The 13935-nt window shown below is 67.2% G+C and overlaps 2 protein-coding genes across 3 annotated transcripts; one reads left to right on the plus strand and one right to left on the minus strand.

Moving 5' to 3' along the window:
- The first annotated feature begins 1181 nt into the window (after positions 1-1181).
- On the plus strand, positions 1182-5803 carry FSCN2 (fascin actin-bundling protein 2, retinal). The gene is made up of 5 exons (XM_063409920.1): positions 1182-3481; positions 4788-4944; positions 5029-5150; positions 5219-5386; positions 5462-5803. The coding sequence occupies exons 1-5, from the start codon at positions 2659-2661 to the stop codon at positions 5665-5667; spliced, it is 1476 nt and encodes a 491-aa protein (XP_063265990.1). The 5' UTR covers positions 1182-2658; the 3' UTR covers positions 5668-5803.
- A 256-nt stretch (positions 5804-6059) lies between these two features.
- Positions 6060-13531, minus strand: FAAP100 (FA core complex associated protein 100). Of its 2 annotated transcripts, XM_063409917.1 has the most exons (10): positions 13419-13531; positions 12697-12870; positions 11945-12063; positions 10801-11753; positions 10124-10274; positions 8449-9203; positions 8038-8174; positions 7275-7391; positions 6821-6907; positions 6060-6740 (listed from the first exon to the last, which is right to left on the minus strand). In XM_063409917.1, the coding sequence occupies exons 2-10, from the start codon at positions 12859-12861 to the stop codon at positions 6606-6608; spliced, it is 2619 nt and encodes an 872-aa protein (XP_063265987.1). In that variant the 5' UTR covers positions 12862-12870; positions 13419-13531; the 3' UTR covers positions 6060-6605. The 2 variants fall into 2 exon arrangements, with proteins under 2 accessions (XP_063265987.1, XP_063265988.1); XM_063409918.1 differs by lacking the exon at positions 13419-13531 and having other exon boundaries at positions 12697-12986.
- Between the last annotated feature and the right edge of the window lie 404 nt (positions 13532-13935).

Below are 13935 nucleotides of genomic sequence, written 5' to 3' on the forward strand. Positions count from 1 at the left end.
ACTGTGTCAGGTGCCACATATCACATCAGGTAGCCCTTGCACCATCTCAGGTAGGCACACACTATGTCAGGTAGCCACACGCTGTGCCAGAGGCCCGGGCCCACACCAGGTAGCCACATACCACCAGGTAGCCATGTACCATGTACCATTCGAGTAGCCACACCCCATGTCAGGTAGCCACAACCCATGTCAAGCAGCCATGTCACATCAGGTAGTCACACACCGTGCCAGGTAGCCATGTCCCATGTCACATTAGCCATGTACCATGCCAAGTAGCCACCTATCATGCCAGGTACCGTGCCAGGTAGCCACACGCTGTGCCAGAGGCCCACGCACCAGCCACCCACGCCAGCTCCCGGTGCCACTCCGGCCCATGGCAGTGGTGGCCGCTGATCCCAGCCCTGCCCAGCCCTTCCCAGCAGCTCCCGGTGCCACCGGCATGAGTGACACGGGCATTGTCGGGGTACAGGGACAGCAGCGACTCGGGATGGCCTCGGGGGGCTGGCGGGGCTCCTGGAGGGTCCCGGGGGTCCTGGAGGGGTCTCGTGTCCGCCGGGCCGTGCTGGGACATGGAGGGCCCTGGGGGTGTGGCTCGGGGGGGCTGCGCAGGTGACACCCGCACCCCGCGGGTCCCCGGGGGACATCCCGGCCGCACCCCCCACCCAGACACGGCACCGGGGCCGCCCCCACCCGTGACTCAGGGCGGGCAGGGCCGAGCAGGGAGGGGCAGGGGCGGGAGGACGAGGAGGAGGAGGAAGAGGAGGAGGAGGAAGAGGAGGAGGAAGGCACCGCCCCTGCCCCGCCCCTCCGCCCGGTGTCCGTCAGTCTGTCTGTCCTTCCGTCCCCGCCGCCCGTGCGCAGGGGAGGAATGAGGGGGTGGTGATGGGGGGTCGCACCTCGCTGATCCCCGATCCCCCAGCGGACCCCCCGAGCCCCTGCCCTGACACCCCCGGGCACGGTTGAGCCCCCGCCCCCGTCTGCCAGCTCCGTACCAGGGATTGGGGCCCCCGGGTAGTGCAACAGCCGCAAATTCCCCCCGGATGGAAACCAGGGGGGGCTCCCACCCCCCAGCACCCCAACACCCTCCTGACCCCGACCACGACCCCCACCCCGAGACACTGCCTGACCCCCTGGGCATGGGGGGCACAGCTAACCCCCCCCTTCTTCTCTGCCAGCCCCCCGCCGGTGCTGGGGACCCCTCCTGGCAGCCCAGCACCCTCCTTTTCCTCCAGGGAAGGGTATTGGATGGAAATCGGGGGGCACCGGCCAGAGGGGTTGTCACGAACGTGTCCTGTCTCAGCAGCCCTCAGTGGGGAGGGGTCTGGCTGTCCCCAGGCGGGGGGGACACAGGGACACGCTGTGCCTGTGGGACAGCGCCCAGGGCCCCCCCCGAGGGGAACCTGACCCCGCCGGGGGGGACGGGGGGGCCCGGGATGTATAAATGCCGCTCCCGGCTGCGCTGCCGGGCAGGTGCCGGCGGGCACCCACCGAGAGCCACGAAGCCACCCACGGCCCCCCCGGGCCCCCCAGGACCCTGACCCACTTATTCCCCCCGCGCCGCGGCCCGAAAGCCGACCCGGCTCCGTTTCGGGGGTCATTTTCCGCGGCCGGGCACTCGCGGCTCGGGTGTCGCGGCTCGGGGGGCCTCGGCACCCCCCGGCGCGGGCAGCGCCAGCCCGGCATGAAAAAGTCATGAGCAACGAAAGCTGGGGCTGCTGCGGGAACAATAACCGGGCACCGGGCTGACACCGGAGCCGCAGGGCTGGGGGGACGGCGGCGGGAGCCGCAGCGGCATCGCTACGGCACGGCCAGACCCCGGCACGGGCGCTCGGGACACTTTTGGGGGGCTCAGGTGTTGGCAGAGCCCGTCCCTGCCTGTCCCCAGGTGCCCCCGGTGCAGCGTGGCCGAGGCCGGGGGTCCCTGTGGCTGTGCCTGCCCCTGTTTTGGGGTCCCAGCAGGGCTGGGTTTGGAGTGGTGACTGTCCCCTACACCGCTGTGTCCCCCTATCCCCCACCCCCCGATCCTCTCCTGTCCCCTGCCACCAAGGGGCCGGACCCTCATCTCTGTCCCGAGTTCCAGGCAGGCTCAGCCCCGAAGGAGCCCACGCCCAGGGGGTTGGCTCGGGGGGGTTTGGGGGTGACCCCGATCCACAGCCGCAGGAAGGATTTGGGGCCACAGGACAGATGGAGGCCAAGGGCCCCAAAGCAGGATAAAAGGTTTACACTAATCAAAATGCCTGGCTAATTGGAAAAGGCGCTTAGGGGCTGGCCGGGAGGCGGCGCGGCTGGAGGTGACCCGCTGCTGAATCAGAGGGGCCGGTAACCTTAACCCGCCGGGATCGGAACGGATACGCCGGCCCGGATCGGGTTCCCACCCAAGTTTTCCACCCGCGGCTCCGCCACAGCCGGACGGGGCCGCGGCGAGGGACGGTGGCGTGGCCGGGGGCTGCCGCGGTGCCCCCTCGCCCGGGCGCCCCCGGTGCCCATCGCAGCCCGGCCGGTCTCTAATCCCGCCTGCGGGCAATCGAACGGGTCGCAGTCCCCCGGGCCCCCGTCCCGCTCCGTGGACGCTCCGGCCCGGCCCCGCCGTGACGCCCGGGCTCGGCAGCTCCGGGGAGCCCCCGCCGGCCCCCGGGGGCCACCCCGCCTCGGCGGAAGATGCCAACGAATGGGATCCACCAGGTGCTGAAGATCCAGTTCGGGCTGATCAACTGCGAGAGCCGGTACCTGACGGCGGAGAGCTTCGGCTACAAGGTGAACGCCTCGGCGCCCAGCCTCAAGCGCAAGCAGATCTGGACGCTGGAGCAGGATGAAGCCGACAGCTCCATCGTCTTCCTCAAGAGCCACCTGGGCCGGTACCTGGGCGCCGACAAGGACGGGAAGGTGCGCTGCGAGGCGGAGCAGCCGGGCCGGGACGAAGGCTTCAGCATCATCACGCAGTCGGACGGGCGCTGGGCGCTGCAGTCGGCCCCGCACCGGCGCTTCTTCGGCGGCCGCGAGGACCGGCTGTCCTGCTTCGCCCCCAGCGTGACGGAGGGCGAGCTCTGGACCGTGCACCTGGCCATGCACCCCCAGGCCAACCTGCTGAGCGTCAGCCGCCGCCGCTACGCCCACCTGAGCGCCCACGAGGACGAGATCGCCACCGACAGCAACCTGCCCTGGGGGGTGGACGCGCTCATCACGCTCTGCTTCCAGGACAAGAAGTACAGCCTGCGCACGGCCGACGAGCGCTACCTGCGCTGCGATGGCACCCTGGTGCCCGAGCCCGGCGCCGGCACCGGATACACCCTCGAGTTCAAGGCGGGCAAGCTGGCGTTCAAGGACTGCGACGGGAAATACCTGGCGCCCACCGGACCCACCGGCACCCTCAAATCCGGCCGCAGCTCCAAGCCGGGCAAGGATGAACTCTTTGACCTGGAGGAGAGTCACCCCCAGGTGGTGTTCACGGCGGCCAACGGCAGATATGTCTCCATCCGGCAGGGTAAGAGCTCCCCACACCCCCTGCCCGCTCCCTGCCCACCCACAGCTCCATGAGAGCACCCCTGGGACTCCCAGTCCAGGGGAGACCCCACAGTAACAACCCCACAGTGCTGTACCTGCCTGGGGGGATCCCACAGGCACATCCTGGGGACATGGGGGACCACAGCCTGGCTGCTGCAGAGGGACACAGGGGGTCCTGTCTGCCTGGGGGGGCTGAGGCCAGTGAGGATGGAGTGGGGGCAGCTGTGGGGTGGGCAGGGCTGCGGGGGGAACGCGTGGGTGTCTGTGCACACGTGTGCATGTGCAGGGCTCTGGGGGCATGCACAGGGCTGTGTGTGTGAACACGTGCGGGCTGCGGGTGTGCACAGGTGTGTACGTGCACACACACACACACACAGGTGCGCCACGCTCCGTGCAGCACCCACAGGTTCACACATTTGCCTATGCACACCACACACGATTCCCTGTGTGCACACACGTGTGTAGAGCCAGCAGATGTGACCACAGGTGAGCAGAACCCCTTGTCTGGGACCCAAGGGACCCCCCTCGCCCCCAGGTGCCCCCCGGGCACGGTGCCACCCCTGTGCCAAGCAGCTTAGTGCCGGGTGCGGGGGGGGACCGGCTATAAATAGGGGTTTGTGACCAGATGGACACGGCGGTGACAAGCTGATTAACCAGCCCAATTAGCACAATTGTTCGCAGGAGGATTTGGGGGCTGGGGGAGGGTGGCCGTGGGGCAGCAGCGGTGATGGCTGCGGAGGGACAATGGCTGCAGTGGGATTAGTCCTGATGGCCAGAGCAGGATCGCTGCCAGTGGCCACAGTGGGATCAGTGACCATGGACAGAGTGGTTTTGGTGACAGCAGCCAACAGAGTGGAACCGATACCCATGGCTGGAATAGGATGGGTGCCAATGGCTGCAATGGGACAGTGACAATGGCTGGAATTGGTCCTGATGGCCCGAGTGGGACAGGTGACAACGGCTGGAATTGGTCCTGATGGCCCGAGTGGGACTGGTGACAACGGCTGGAGTGGGATCAGTGCCTGTGGCTGGATGGGGATCGGTGACAGTGGCCAGAGCAGGGTCACTGATGATGACTGGAGTAGGACTAGTGCCAACTAGTGCCAGAGTGGAATTGGTGACCATGGCCAGACTGAGACTGCTGCCCAGGGCCAGGACAGGGCCCCTGAGGGCAATCAGAGAGGGACCAGTGCCAGTGGCCGGAGCAGGAGCAGTGCTGATGGCTGGAGTGTGACCAGTGCTCATGTCCAGAGCAGGACCAGCACCAACACCCCCTCTCCTGCTAGGTGTGAATGTCTCGGCTAACCAGGATGAGGAGCTGAACCACGAGACCTTCCAGCTGCAGATTGACCGCGACACCAACAAGTGCAGCCTCCACACCAACACCGGCAGCTACTGGACCCTGGTGGCCCACGGGGGCATCCAGGCCGTGGCCACCGAAATGTGAGTGAGGCTGCAGCTGTGGGGTGGAGAGAAGGTTTGGGGGGACACAGGCATCCCCAATTCACGCTGTCCCTCTGTCACCAGCGCTGCCAACACCATGTTTGACATCGAGTGGCGCGGGCGGCGCGTGGCCCTGCGCGCCAGCAACGGCCGCTACGTCTGCACCAAGAGGAACGGGCAGCTGGCGGCCGTCAGCGACACCGTGGGTGAGTGCTGGGGGGCACGGGGGGGACGGGGGGGATCCCCGGGGTGCTGAGGGCCCGGTGCTGCGCAGGGGAGGACGAGGAGTTCACTCTGAAGCTGATCAACCGCCCGATGCTGGTGCTGCGGGGGGAGCACGGCTTCGTCTGCTACCACCGGGGCTCCAACCTGCTCGACTCCAACCGCTCCGTCTACGACGTCTTCCACATCACCTTCAGCGACGGCGCCTACCAGATCCAAGGTGGGCAGGGGGGGCTTCGGGGTGGCCCTGGGGGTCTGTCCAGCCTGCACTGATACCTCCCGGGGCTCCCTGCAGGCCAGGGTGGCAAGTACTGGTATGTGGCGAGCAGCGGGTCGGTGTGCAGCGACGGGGACCTCTCTGAGGATTTCTTCTTCGAGTTCCGGGAGCGGGGCCGCGTGGCCATCAAAGGGAAGAACGGGCGGTACCTGCGCGGGGACCCCGCGGGGACCCTGCGTGCCGACGGCGAGTCCGTGCTGCGGGCCACGCTCTGGGAATACTGATCCCCGGGGCCACCCCTGCCCACGGACACCCGCCCGTCCCCGGGGTGGTGGCAGCGGTGGCACCGTCCGTGGCAGCTGTGCCCCCGCGACTCACGGCATTAAAGTCGCCTGGATCACACTGGGGCAGCGCCGCGTCCTCCTTCCCATCGAGATCCAGCCCTATTTCCCTCCCAGGAGTGCCCAGGCTCCGTGGAAAGGGCTGATCCGGGGGATGCAGGGACCCCCAGGGGTGCCACAGGGGTCAGCAAAGCAAAGCCTCTGCAGGCAGGAGCCCCAGGGGGTTGGGGAGCCTGTGGCTCCTCTGCCAGGCTGGGGGAGCAGGGGGGTGGCAGTGGAAGCCCCCCACCCCGAGAGCTGCCAGGACCCTCCGGGAGGATGGAAAGGAACAGAGCCAGGCACGGGGTGAGCAACAGGATCGTTTTCATGGCAGACGACAGAGTTACAGACAGTGGAGAGGTGCGGGAGGGGCCGGGGCCGGACCACGCCGCACCAGCATGGATACGAGATCATTTATAGAAACAACGGGGGAGCAGAGACCCCCTCCCCTGCCCAGCAGAAAACGGGGCTCCCCCGGGCACAGCACCCTGTTTGTCCTGATCCTGAAGGCGGCTTGGGGGGCTCAGCCCGCGGCCGGCCCTGCTCGGCACGGCCACTACACTACCACGGATCCACAAGACAGCGCGGCCCCAGGGGGCTGCCCCGGGCTGGCCGGGCTGGGGGGCGGCGGGGCAGGGCTGGGCCAGCCCAGGAGCCCCCGCTCCGCCACCGGAGCCCCGAGACCTCCCCGGTGCTGCCGACAACACGACCACGAAACACGCACAGACACACCCCCCGCCCAGGCCGCCGCCGGCCCCGCTCCTCCTCTGGTGGGGTGGGGGGCTCTCCCGTGGGCCCCCACCCCGGCCGGCGGGGTTTGGGGCGGGCTGGCCGCCCCCCGCTCACAGCAGGACCAGGCTGGGGTTCCGCAGCTGCCGGTAGATGTTCAGGAGCTTCTCGGCCGTGGCAGAGCCCTCAGCCCCCTCCTCGCCCAGGGGCGGCTGGTCCCGCAGGGTCTGCGCCTCCTTCAGCAGCATCTGCGGGGGGCGGGGGTGAGGGACGGGGTGGTGGTGGGGGTCCCGGGCGTGCTCCCCACGGGAGGGGTCGGGGGTCTCACCTCGTGGTTGGCCTGGATCTGACGCAGGTACTGCATGCGGAGGTCGGGGGGCCCCGAGCCCTGCGCCGCCTGCTCCAGCACCAGCGCCTGCGGGAGGAGGGAGGGAGGGTGCTGGGGGAGCTGGCAGCACCCAGCCCCAGGGACCCCAGCCCCAGGAGCCCCAGCCCCAGGGACCCCCAGCTCTAGGACTCCCAACTCCAGCAGCTCCCAAATCCTGGGAGCCCCAACCTTGGGAATTCCCAGTCTCAGGGAGTCTGAGCTCTGGGGAGTCCCAGCCACAGGGAACCCCCTGAGCCCTGGGCAGCCCAAACCCGGGACCCCCAGGTCTGGGGACTCCCAGCCACAGTGGTGCTGGTCTATCACACTGTGGTGCCACAGAAATGCCCCCACTGCACCCCAGGCTCCATTCCAGGGGGTTTGGGGCCCCTTGGGGTCCCCCTGCCCCCGGGGGTACCTGTATGCGCCGGATGACGGCGTGGTGTGTCCTGCACATGTGGGCCAGGGATGGGCTCTCCATCAGGATCTCCACAGCCTGGATGGGACCCGCAGGGCTCAGGTCATTCATGGCCACCTGGAGTGAGAGCAGTGTCACTGCCACCCTCGCTGGGCACTGGGGGCCAGGACCCCTCCCCACGGGCACTGGGTTCCCCAGAAGGCTCCAGACACCCCAAACCCTCCCACCCCTCCTAGGAGCAGCTGGCCCCAGCCCAGTGCTACCAGGTGAGCCCTGGCAGGATTGAACCCGGCAGAATTAACACTGTCACTCATCACCCTGGGGACATCTGAGCTCTCAGCTGCAAATCCACCTGTGCCAGGTACCTGGGGGCCCCTCAGGTGGGGTAAGGCAGGAGAGCTGGGCACAAATCCCTGTTTCCCTGTGCCTTTAGAGGGGAATTTTGCATGGGGTGGATTTACAAGCCAAATCCAAGTGCGTTTTCTAGAACCAAAGAAATGGGAACATCTGGAGAGGGAGGGAAATGACCACAGCCCTTGGGAAGCTCAGGGTTGGGAGAATGGACTGGGAATGCTGCCTGTCCAGCCCAGCACTCCAACCCAGCCCCACGGGAGGGGGTCAGAATGGTGTGGCCATGCACCCAGTCGTCTCCCTGGCTCCAGGAAGGACTGGCTTTGTGGGACAGGGAGCCTCCCTGCGGGCTGACCCATTCCTTGGCCCAGGGCTAACCCATTCCTTGGCCCAGGGCTAACCCATTCCTTGCCTCTCGGACGAGCAGCTGGACGTGGCCACCGTCGGGTGCCGTGCCACACACCGATGCCACCTCCGTGCTGCTCAGCGCCTCGGCCCCGGGGTTCTCAGCCAGCAGCCAGCGCAGGGTGGCACAGCAAAGTGGGACATCTGGGGACCAAAGGACAGAGCAGAGATGTGACACCGCTGACAGCGTGTGCCCAAGGCAGTCCCTGAGGGGGCAGGGGTAACACGTGCTGGACCCCCCCAGTGGGACACGTTGAGCTCAGTCGTGGCACTGCCACATGTGTGCCAAGGCTGTGGCGGGGGCAGTGGGGTCACACAGCCCTCCTCGCCCACGGGAGGGGCTGTGACAGTGCCACCCTGCCAGCGCCCCTGCCCCACGAGGCTGTCACTGCCGGGATGCTCCTCTCCAGGGACCCACCTGTTTCCGAGGTTTTGAGGGCATTTTTCAGCAGCTCTGAGGACACCCGGATGGATGCTGCCGAGGGGGGCAGGTTCTCCTCTGCCGGGGTTTTCCCCTCCTCGGGCTCAGTCTGTTCCCGGGACACTTTGAGGAAGGTCTCCACGGGGTCTGAGGGGGCAGGGGGGGCGTCGGGCCCGGGGGGGCTGCTCCCGAAACGGAGGCACTGGAGCATGTCAATGGTGCATTGGCTGAGGGGCAGGCAGATCCCCTCTCTGTCTGGGGACAGCAGGGGCGAGTCGTCGGGCAGGAAATCATCCAGGTCCTCGGAGGAGTCGGAGCCGCTGCCCAAAATATCCCGTAAACTGTAGTAGAGGGCACAGGAGATGGTCAGAGGCAGGTCCAGCTTGGTGTCTGCAGCAGGGCCCAGGGGCAGCGTCAGCTCCCGCTTGTTCCCAGGGAGCAGCTGGTCAATGGGGAAGGTGAAGGTGGTGGCCGAATCCATGGATTCCTCCTCTAAGGCACAGGGGCTGGCCAGGAGCTGGACACAGAGGGTCCAGCCCTCCTCCAGGCTGTACTCGCTGCAGTTTTCCAGCAAGCAGGAGATGGTGATGGTGTCCTGGAGCAGGAGGCAGCTCCAGTTGGCAGTGACGGTGCAGGCGATGGGCTTGTGGCCCTCATGGCTGGAGAGCAGCGCCGCGCTCACGTTCATCACCTGGTTCAGGCTGGCCAGGGCTCGGTTCCTCTGGTCCACGGCTTTCTTCAGGAAGGACACTCTGCAAGGACAATGTGACAGGGACGTCAGGATGGCGCTGTGCTGCCAAGCTGAGCTGCTCCTGGCACGATCCCACCACAGGAACCCCCAGCTTCTCTGCCTTAGCAATCACAGATCCATGTTCCCATCAGAGCTGACCCTGTGGGGTGGCTCCGGACAGCCACACCTCAGGAATCCCCCTGTGGATGGAGGGGGGGTCACTCCCCACAGCCCCTCCCCACACACAGCCAGCCATGGAGGATGCAGGCATGTGCCTGCCCTGCCTGTTACTGCCGGCTTGGCACGCGTGGCAGGCGCCTGGCACCCTGCCTGTGCCACCTTCTGCTGCCATGGCTGCCGCTGCCAGCCCGCCCACGGCGCTGGGGGTGGCTGTGCCACGGGAGGGGGCTGCCCTCAAACGCTGGTTTTATATTATCGAGGTTGGGGGGGCTTCCCAGACAGAAAAGGTAAATGCTGGAGCAGTTTTCCAAGAGAAAAGCTCGAAGAGAGATGGGGGTGTTCAGCCTGGAAATAAAAAGGCTCCGGGGAGACATTAGGGCCCCTTCCAGTGCCTAAAGGAGCTCCAAGGGAGCTGGAGAGGGACTTTGGACAAGGGCCTGGAGTGAAGGATAAAGAGGAATGGCTTCCCCTTGCCAGAAGGCAGGGTTAGATGGGATACTGGGAAGGAAATGTTCCCTGTGAGGGTGGGGAGGCCCTGGCACAGGCTGCCCCATCGCAGCTGTGGCTGCCCCATCCCCAGAAGTGTCCCAGGCCAGGTTGGACAGGGCTTGGATCAGCTTGGGATGGTGGAAGGTGTCCCTGCCCATGGCAGGGCTTGGAACTGGATGAGCTTTAAGGTCTCTCTTACCCAAACCAATCTGTGATACCATAATTAATTACTGGCCATGGCCTGCACAAGGCCCAGCTCAGTGCCACCTTTACCTCTCTGAGGTGTCCCCTATCCCCGACAGCAGCTCCTTGATCCTCCGGCCGATCTCAGCAGGGGTCAGCTCCACGTCCGGCTCCTCGGGGCTGCACAGGCCACAGGACACCAGGCGGCCCTTGGCCGACAGGGCCAACAGCTCTGACTCCCCTGCGGGCACAGACGGGCGGGTCAGGGGCCACGGAGGGAGCAGCGCCTTCCTGGGTGGCTGAGGTGGGGGGACAGGGAGCAGGATGCCTCCTGAGAGCAGTGGGATGTGATGGGGACAGACATGGATCACCACAGCACACCCCGCTCACACACAGACCCCCATGAGGGGACACTGCCCTGTGCCTGCCACTCCCCAGCCAAGGCCAGCAGCACCCAGCTGTCACACAGGGGCCCTGCTGGTGGCACACACGGCTCCGTGGGCAGCCAGTCCAGGGGCACACTGAACACCCCTTTTTGGAGGGAGCCTCATCCGAGCTGGCTTGGGGCTGTCCCAGGCTGTGAGGGCTGGCGAATTCCTGCAATGCCGAGCTGAGGGACAGGGAATGGGCAGGGAAGAGCAGCAATCACAACGGACAGCAACGACTCACAAAACCGAGGGGAGCCAACCAGGATGAAAGATGGAGCAGCACCCACATGGAGCCGCAGAGGGAGGAGAGGTGGGACCCCACCCCGCTGCCCCCAGTACCTTCCGAGGCCCGAGAGGACAAGGACAGAGCCACGACGCTACAGATGCTGAGGCTGGCCGGGGACAGCACGGGGGGCAGCACGCCGGCGCCGCTCTCCGCGTCCTCGGGGTCCGAGGAGTCGCCGGCCCAGTCCAGGTCGACGGCGGAGATGTCCGAGTGGGTGCTGTAGTACATGCGGGAGCCGCTGCCGCAGGCCGCGCACAGGATGGGCCCGCGCAGGTAATATTCCCTGAGCTCCGGCACCGTGGCCTCCTCCCGCTGATCCGCCTTCACGGCCACCATCTTCCCATAGTGGCCCACGGCCACCACGCAGTCACAGCCGGGCTCGCCGGCGGGCGGCTCGTCCTCGGCGTCGTCGGCCGCGCGCCGCTCGGTGCGCAGCGCCCCGATGAACACGATGGGCTCCTCCAGGTGGTGCAGGATCTTCACGGGCGGCGCCGGCGCCGACACGTCGCGGCAGCCGTCGGCGGCGGGCGAGGAGCTGAGCGCCTTGAGGGGCACGGAGCAGAGCTGCCCGTCCGGGAAGCCGCACAGGATCATGGGCGACTCCAGCATGGCGGCGTCGATGCCGAAGAGGAGGCTGAAGAGGGGCTCCTCCAGCACGAAGCCCCCCGAGCACCACAGCCCCTGGGTGCCGGGCGCGGCCGCGCAGCACAGCACGGGCAGGAAGCAGGAGGGCGGCGCGTCCCCGCCGTCCGCGGGAGCGCTCCCGGGGCAGAACTCCACCTGGCTGACCTGCCGGTACGGGGGCCCGTCCTGCTCCGGGCGCGGCAGCTCGTGCAGCCGCATCCACCACTTGCCCTCGTCCTGGGCCAGCGTGATGACGAAGGTGCTGAGCAGGGTGAACATGCTCAGGCTGGCGTCGGGGAAGATGCAGGCGTCCGCTTCCACCGGGAAGACACCGGAAGGGCCGCTGCTTTCTTGGCCGTCGCCGTCCGTCTGCTCCATTAACCTTGGGGAAAGCAGGGAAGAGCTCTGAGCCAAGCCGTGGGGAGAAGCCAGCGTGTCCCTTGGCCGCCTCTTTGCCTGGCCCTGGGAAATAACTCCTGCAGGAGAGCTTTGAGCACCGGCAGAGACGGATCCAGAGCTTCCCGCGGCAGGAAGGGCAGCCCCGGGGTGGACAGGGGCTCACCCCGGGCTCACCTGCTCTGCTGCTCCAGGGACACGCAGTAGATCCCGCTGTGGGCGCACAGGATGTAGAGCTGCCGGGGCTGGGGCAGCAGCTCCACGTGCCACACCTGGTCGGGGCAGCGGAACACAGCCTGGCAGCGGGGACAGAACCAAATGTCACCTCCCACGGCACCCGTGGGGCGGCAGGGACAAAGCGGCTCCCTGCGGAGGGGGGCCCAAAGCCATTTCCAGGGACAAATGGATCCCTGGGCAGCACCCAGCTGGGTGTTCCCAGAGGGGCTGAGGCAGCCTGCCATTCCCGCTCCCTGAGGGGAAGGAAAACAGGGAGCAGGGTACGTGCTCTACTTTGCTGAGCGGGAGCGCAGTGTGGGAGGCAGATCCCGCTCTTACAGCGGTGGATTTCTTAGAAATGATAATCAGAACAAATTAACAAAGGCAGCAGCGTGTCAGTCAGGGTGCTGTGACAGCAGGGACAGCCACCAGGCCTGGGGGAGAGGGGAGAGAAGCCCCTGTGCTGGGAGGAACGAGCCTGTGGAGTCTGATCCAATGGGTGTCCCACAGGATTGGGAGAGGGGCCAGCTGGCAGCACCCCCAAACCCCACAGCAAGGGGTGCTGCTTGCAGGATTTGTTTGCTGGATCCTGACAGAGGGAATCCAGGGATAGGGAGTGGGGACGTAACTGGGGGGTGCTCCCACTGTGTCAGGGACACTGTCCCCACGGGATGGGGACACAGGGTGACCCCCCACCCCACCAAGCCCCTCACCTTGAGCACTTTGCCCTCCTGGTCGTACACGTAGACGAACTCGGTGCCGTTGGAGAGGTAGATCTCGTTCTCGTGGCACAGCACCCGCGGCTTGCCCGCCACCAGCCCCCCCACCGGGCAGCAGAATCCGGCCAGGTAATCCACCCTGTGCCCCACCTGTGCCATGGTGCCGGCCTGGGGACGTGGGGAGGGGCCGGGGGGACACCGAGGCTGTGAGGGGCTGAGCCCAGACCCCGAGCTGTGGGCACTGTGTGGGGACACAGCCCTTGTGCCCCTCAGAGCCCCCCAGCCCCCCACAGCATGTGTAGACCTCCAGTCCCCCACCCCTGAGCCCCACAGCCCCTTCCCCCCCGAACGAGACCCTCAGACCCAGCCGCACAAGCAGCCCCTTCCCAAGCATCAACCTCAGCACCCCCATTCCCACCCCCACAGCCCCCAGACCCCCCAAATCACAGTCCTTGTACCCCAGACTCTCCAGACCCACCCCGGACCACCCAAATCACAGTTCCAGACCCCCCCACATCACAGCCCTTGTACCCCAGGCCCTGTCCCACAGCCCCCCCCAGACTGAGACCCCCCAGGCACCCCCAAGCCCAGCTCCACCGGCAGCCCCCCACCCCAGACCCACCCCCGCCCCGCCCACAGCCCCCCACCCACCCCCGCCCCCCGCCGCTCGCCCCCATCCCGCCCCCCCCGATCCCTCCCGGAGGGGCCGCGGGTACCGGGCGGGGGGCGCGGGCGGCTCCGCTTTACGGCTGCGCGGCGGCCGCCGCAATGGGCGGGGGGGAGTTTACGACAGGCCGTAAAGCGGCGCCGGGCGGGGGGCGGCTCCCGGGGTCGGTACCGGCGGTCGGTACCGGGGGAGAGGAACCCCCGCCCCATCAGGGAACCCCCGCCCCATCAGTGACTCCCCCCAAATCCCGGCGCGGGGGGAGAAAGGAGCGAGGCGGTGCTGTCGGTAGCGGCTTTATTGATAGAGAGAGGGTCCGGGTGCCAGCCCCAAGGGGGGCAGAGACCCCCGAGCTGACCGTGCCCCACGGGGATGGAGCCCCCCGAGAGTCGGGCTGAGCCCCCAAGGGATGACCCCGAGCCCCCAGCTTGAGACCCCCGAGTGATGCCCTACACCCCCCAGCCTGAGCCTCCTCAAGTGATGTCTCTGCCCCCTCGTCCTTCTGAGCCCCCCCAAGTGATGCCTCTGCCGCCCCCAGTCTGAGCCCCCCAGGTGCTGTCCCTGTCCCC

This window comes from Prinia subflava, chromosome 12 (genome assembly GCF_021018805.1).
Source record: "Prinia subflava isolate CZ2003 ecotype Zambia chromosome 12, Cam_Psub_1.2, whole genome shotgun sequence".
NCBI classification, from domain to species: domain Eukaryota; kingdom Metazoa; phylum Chordata; class Aves; order Passeriformes; family Cisticolidae; genus Prinia; species Prinia subflava.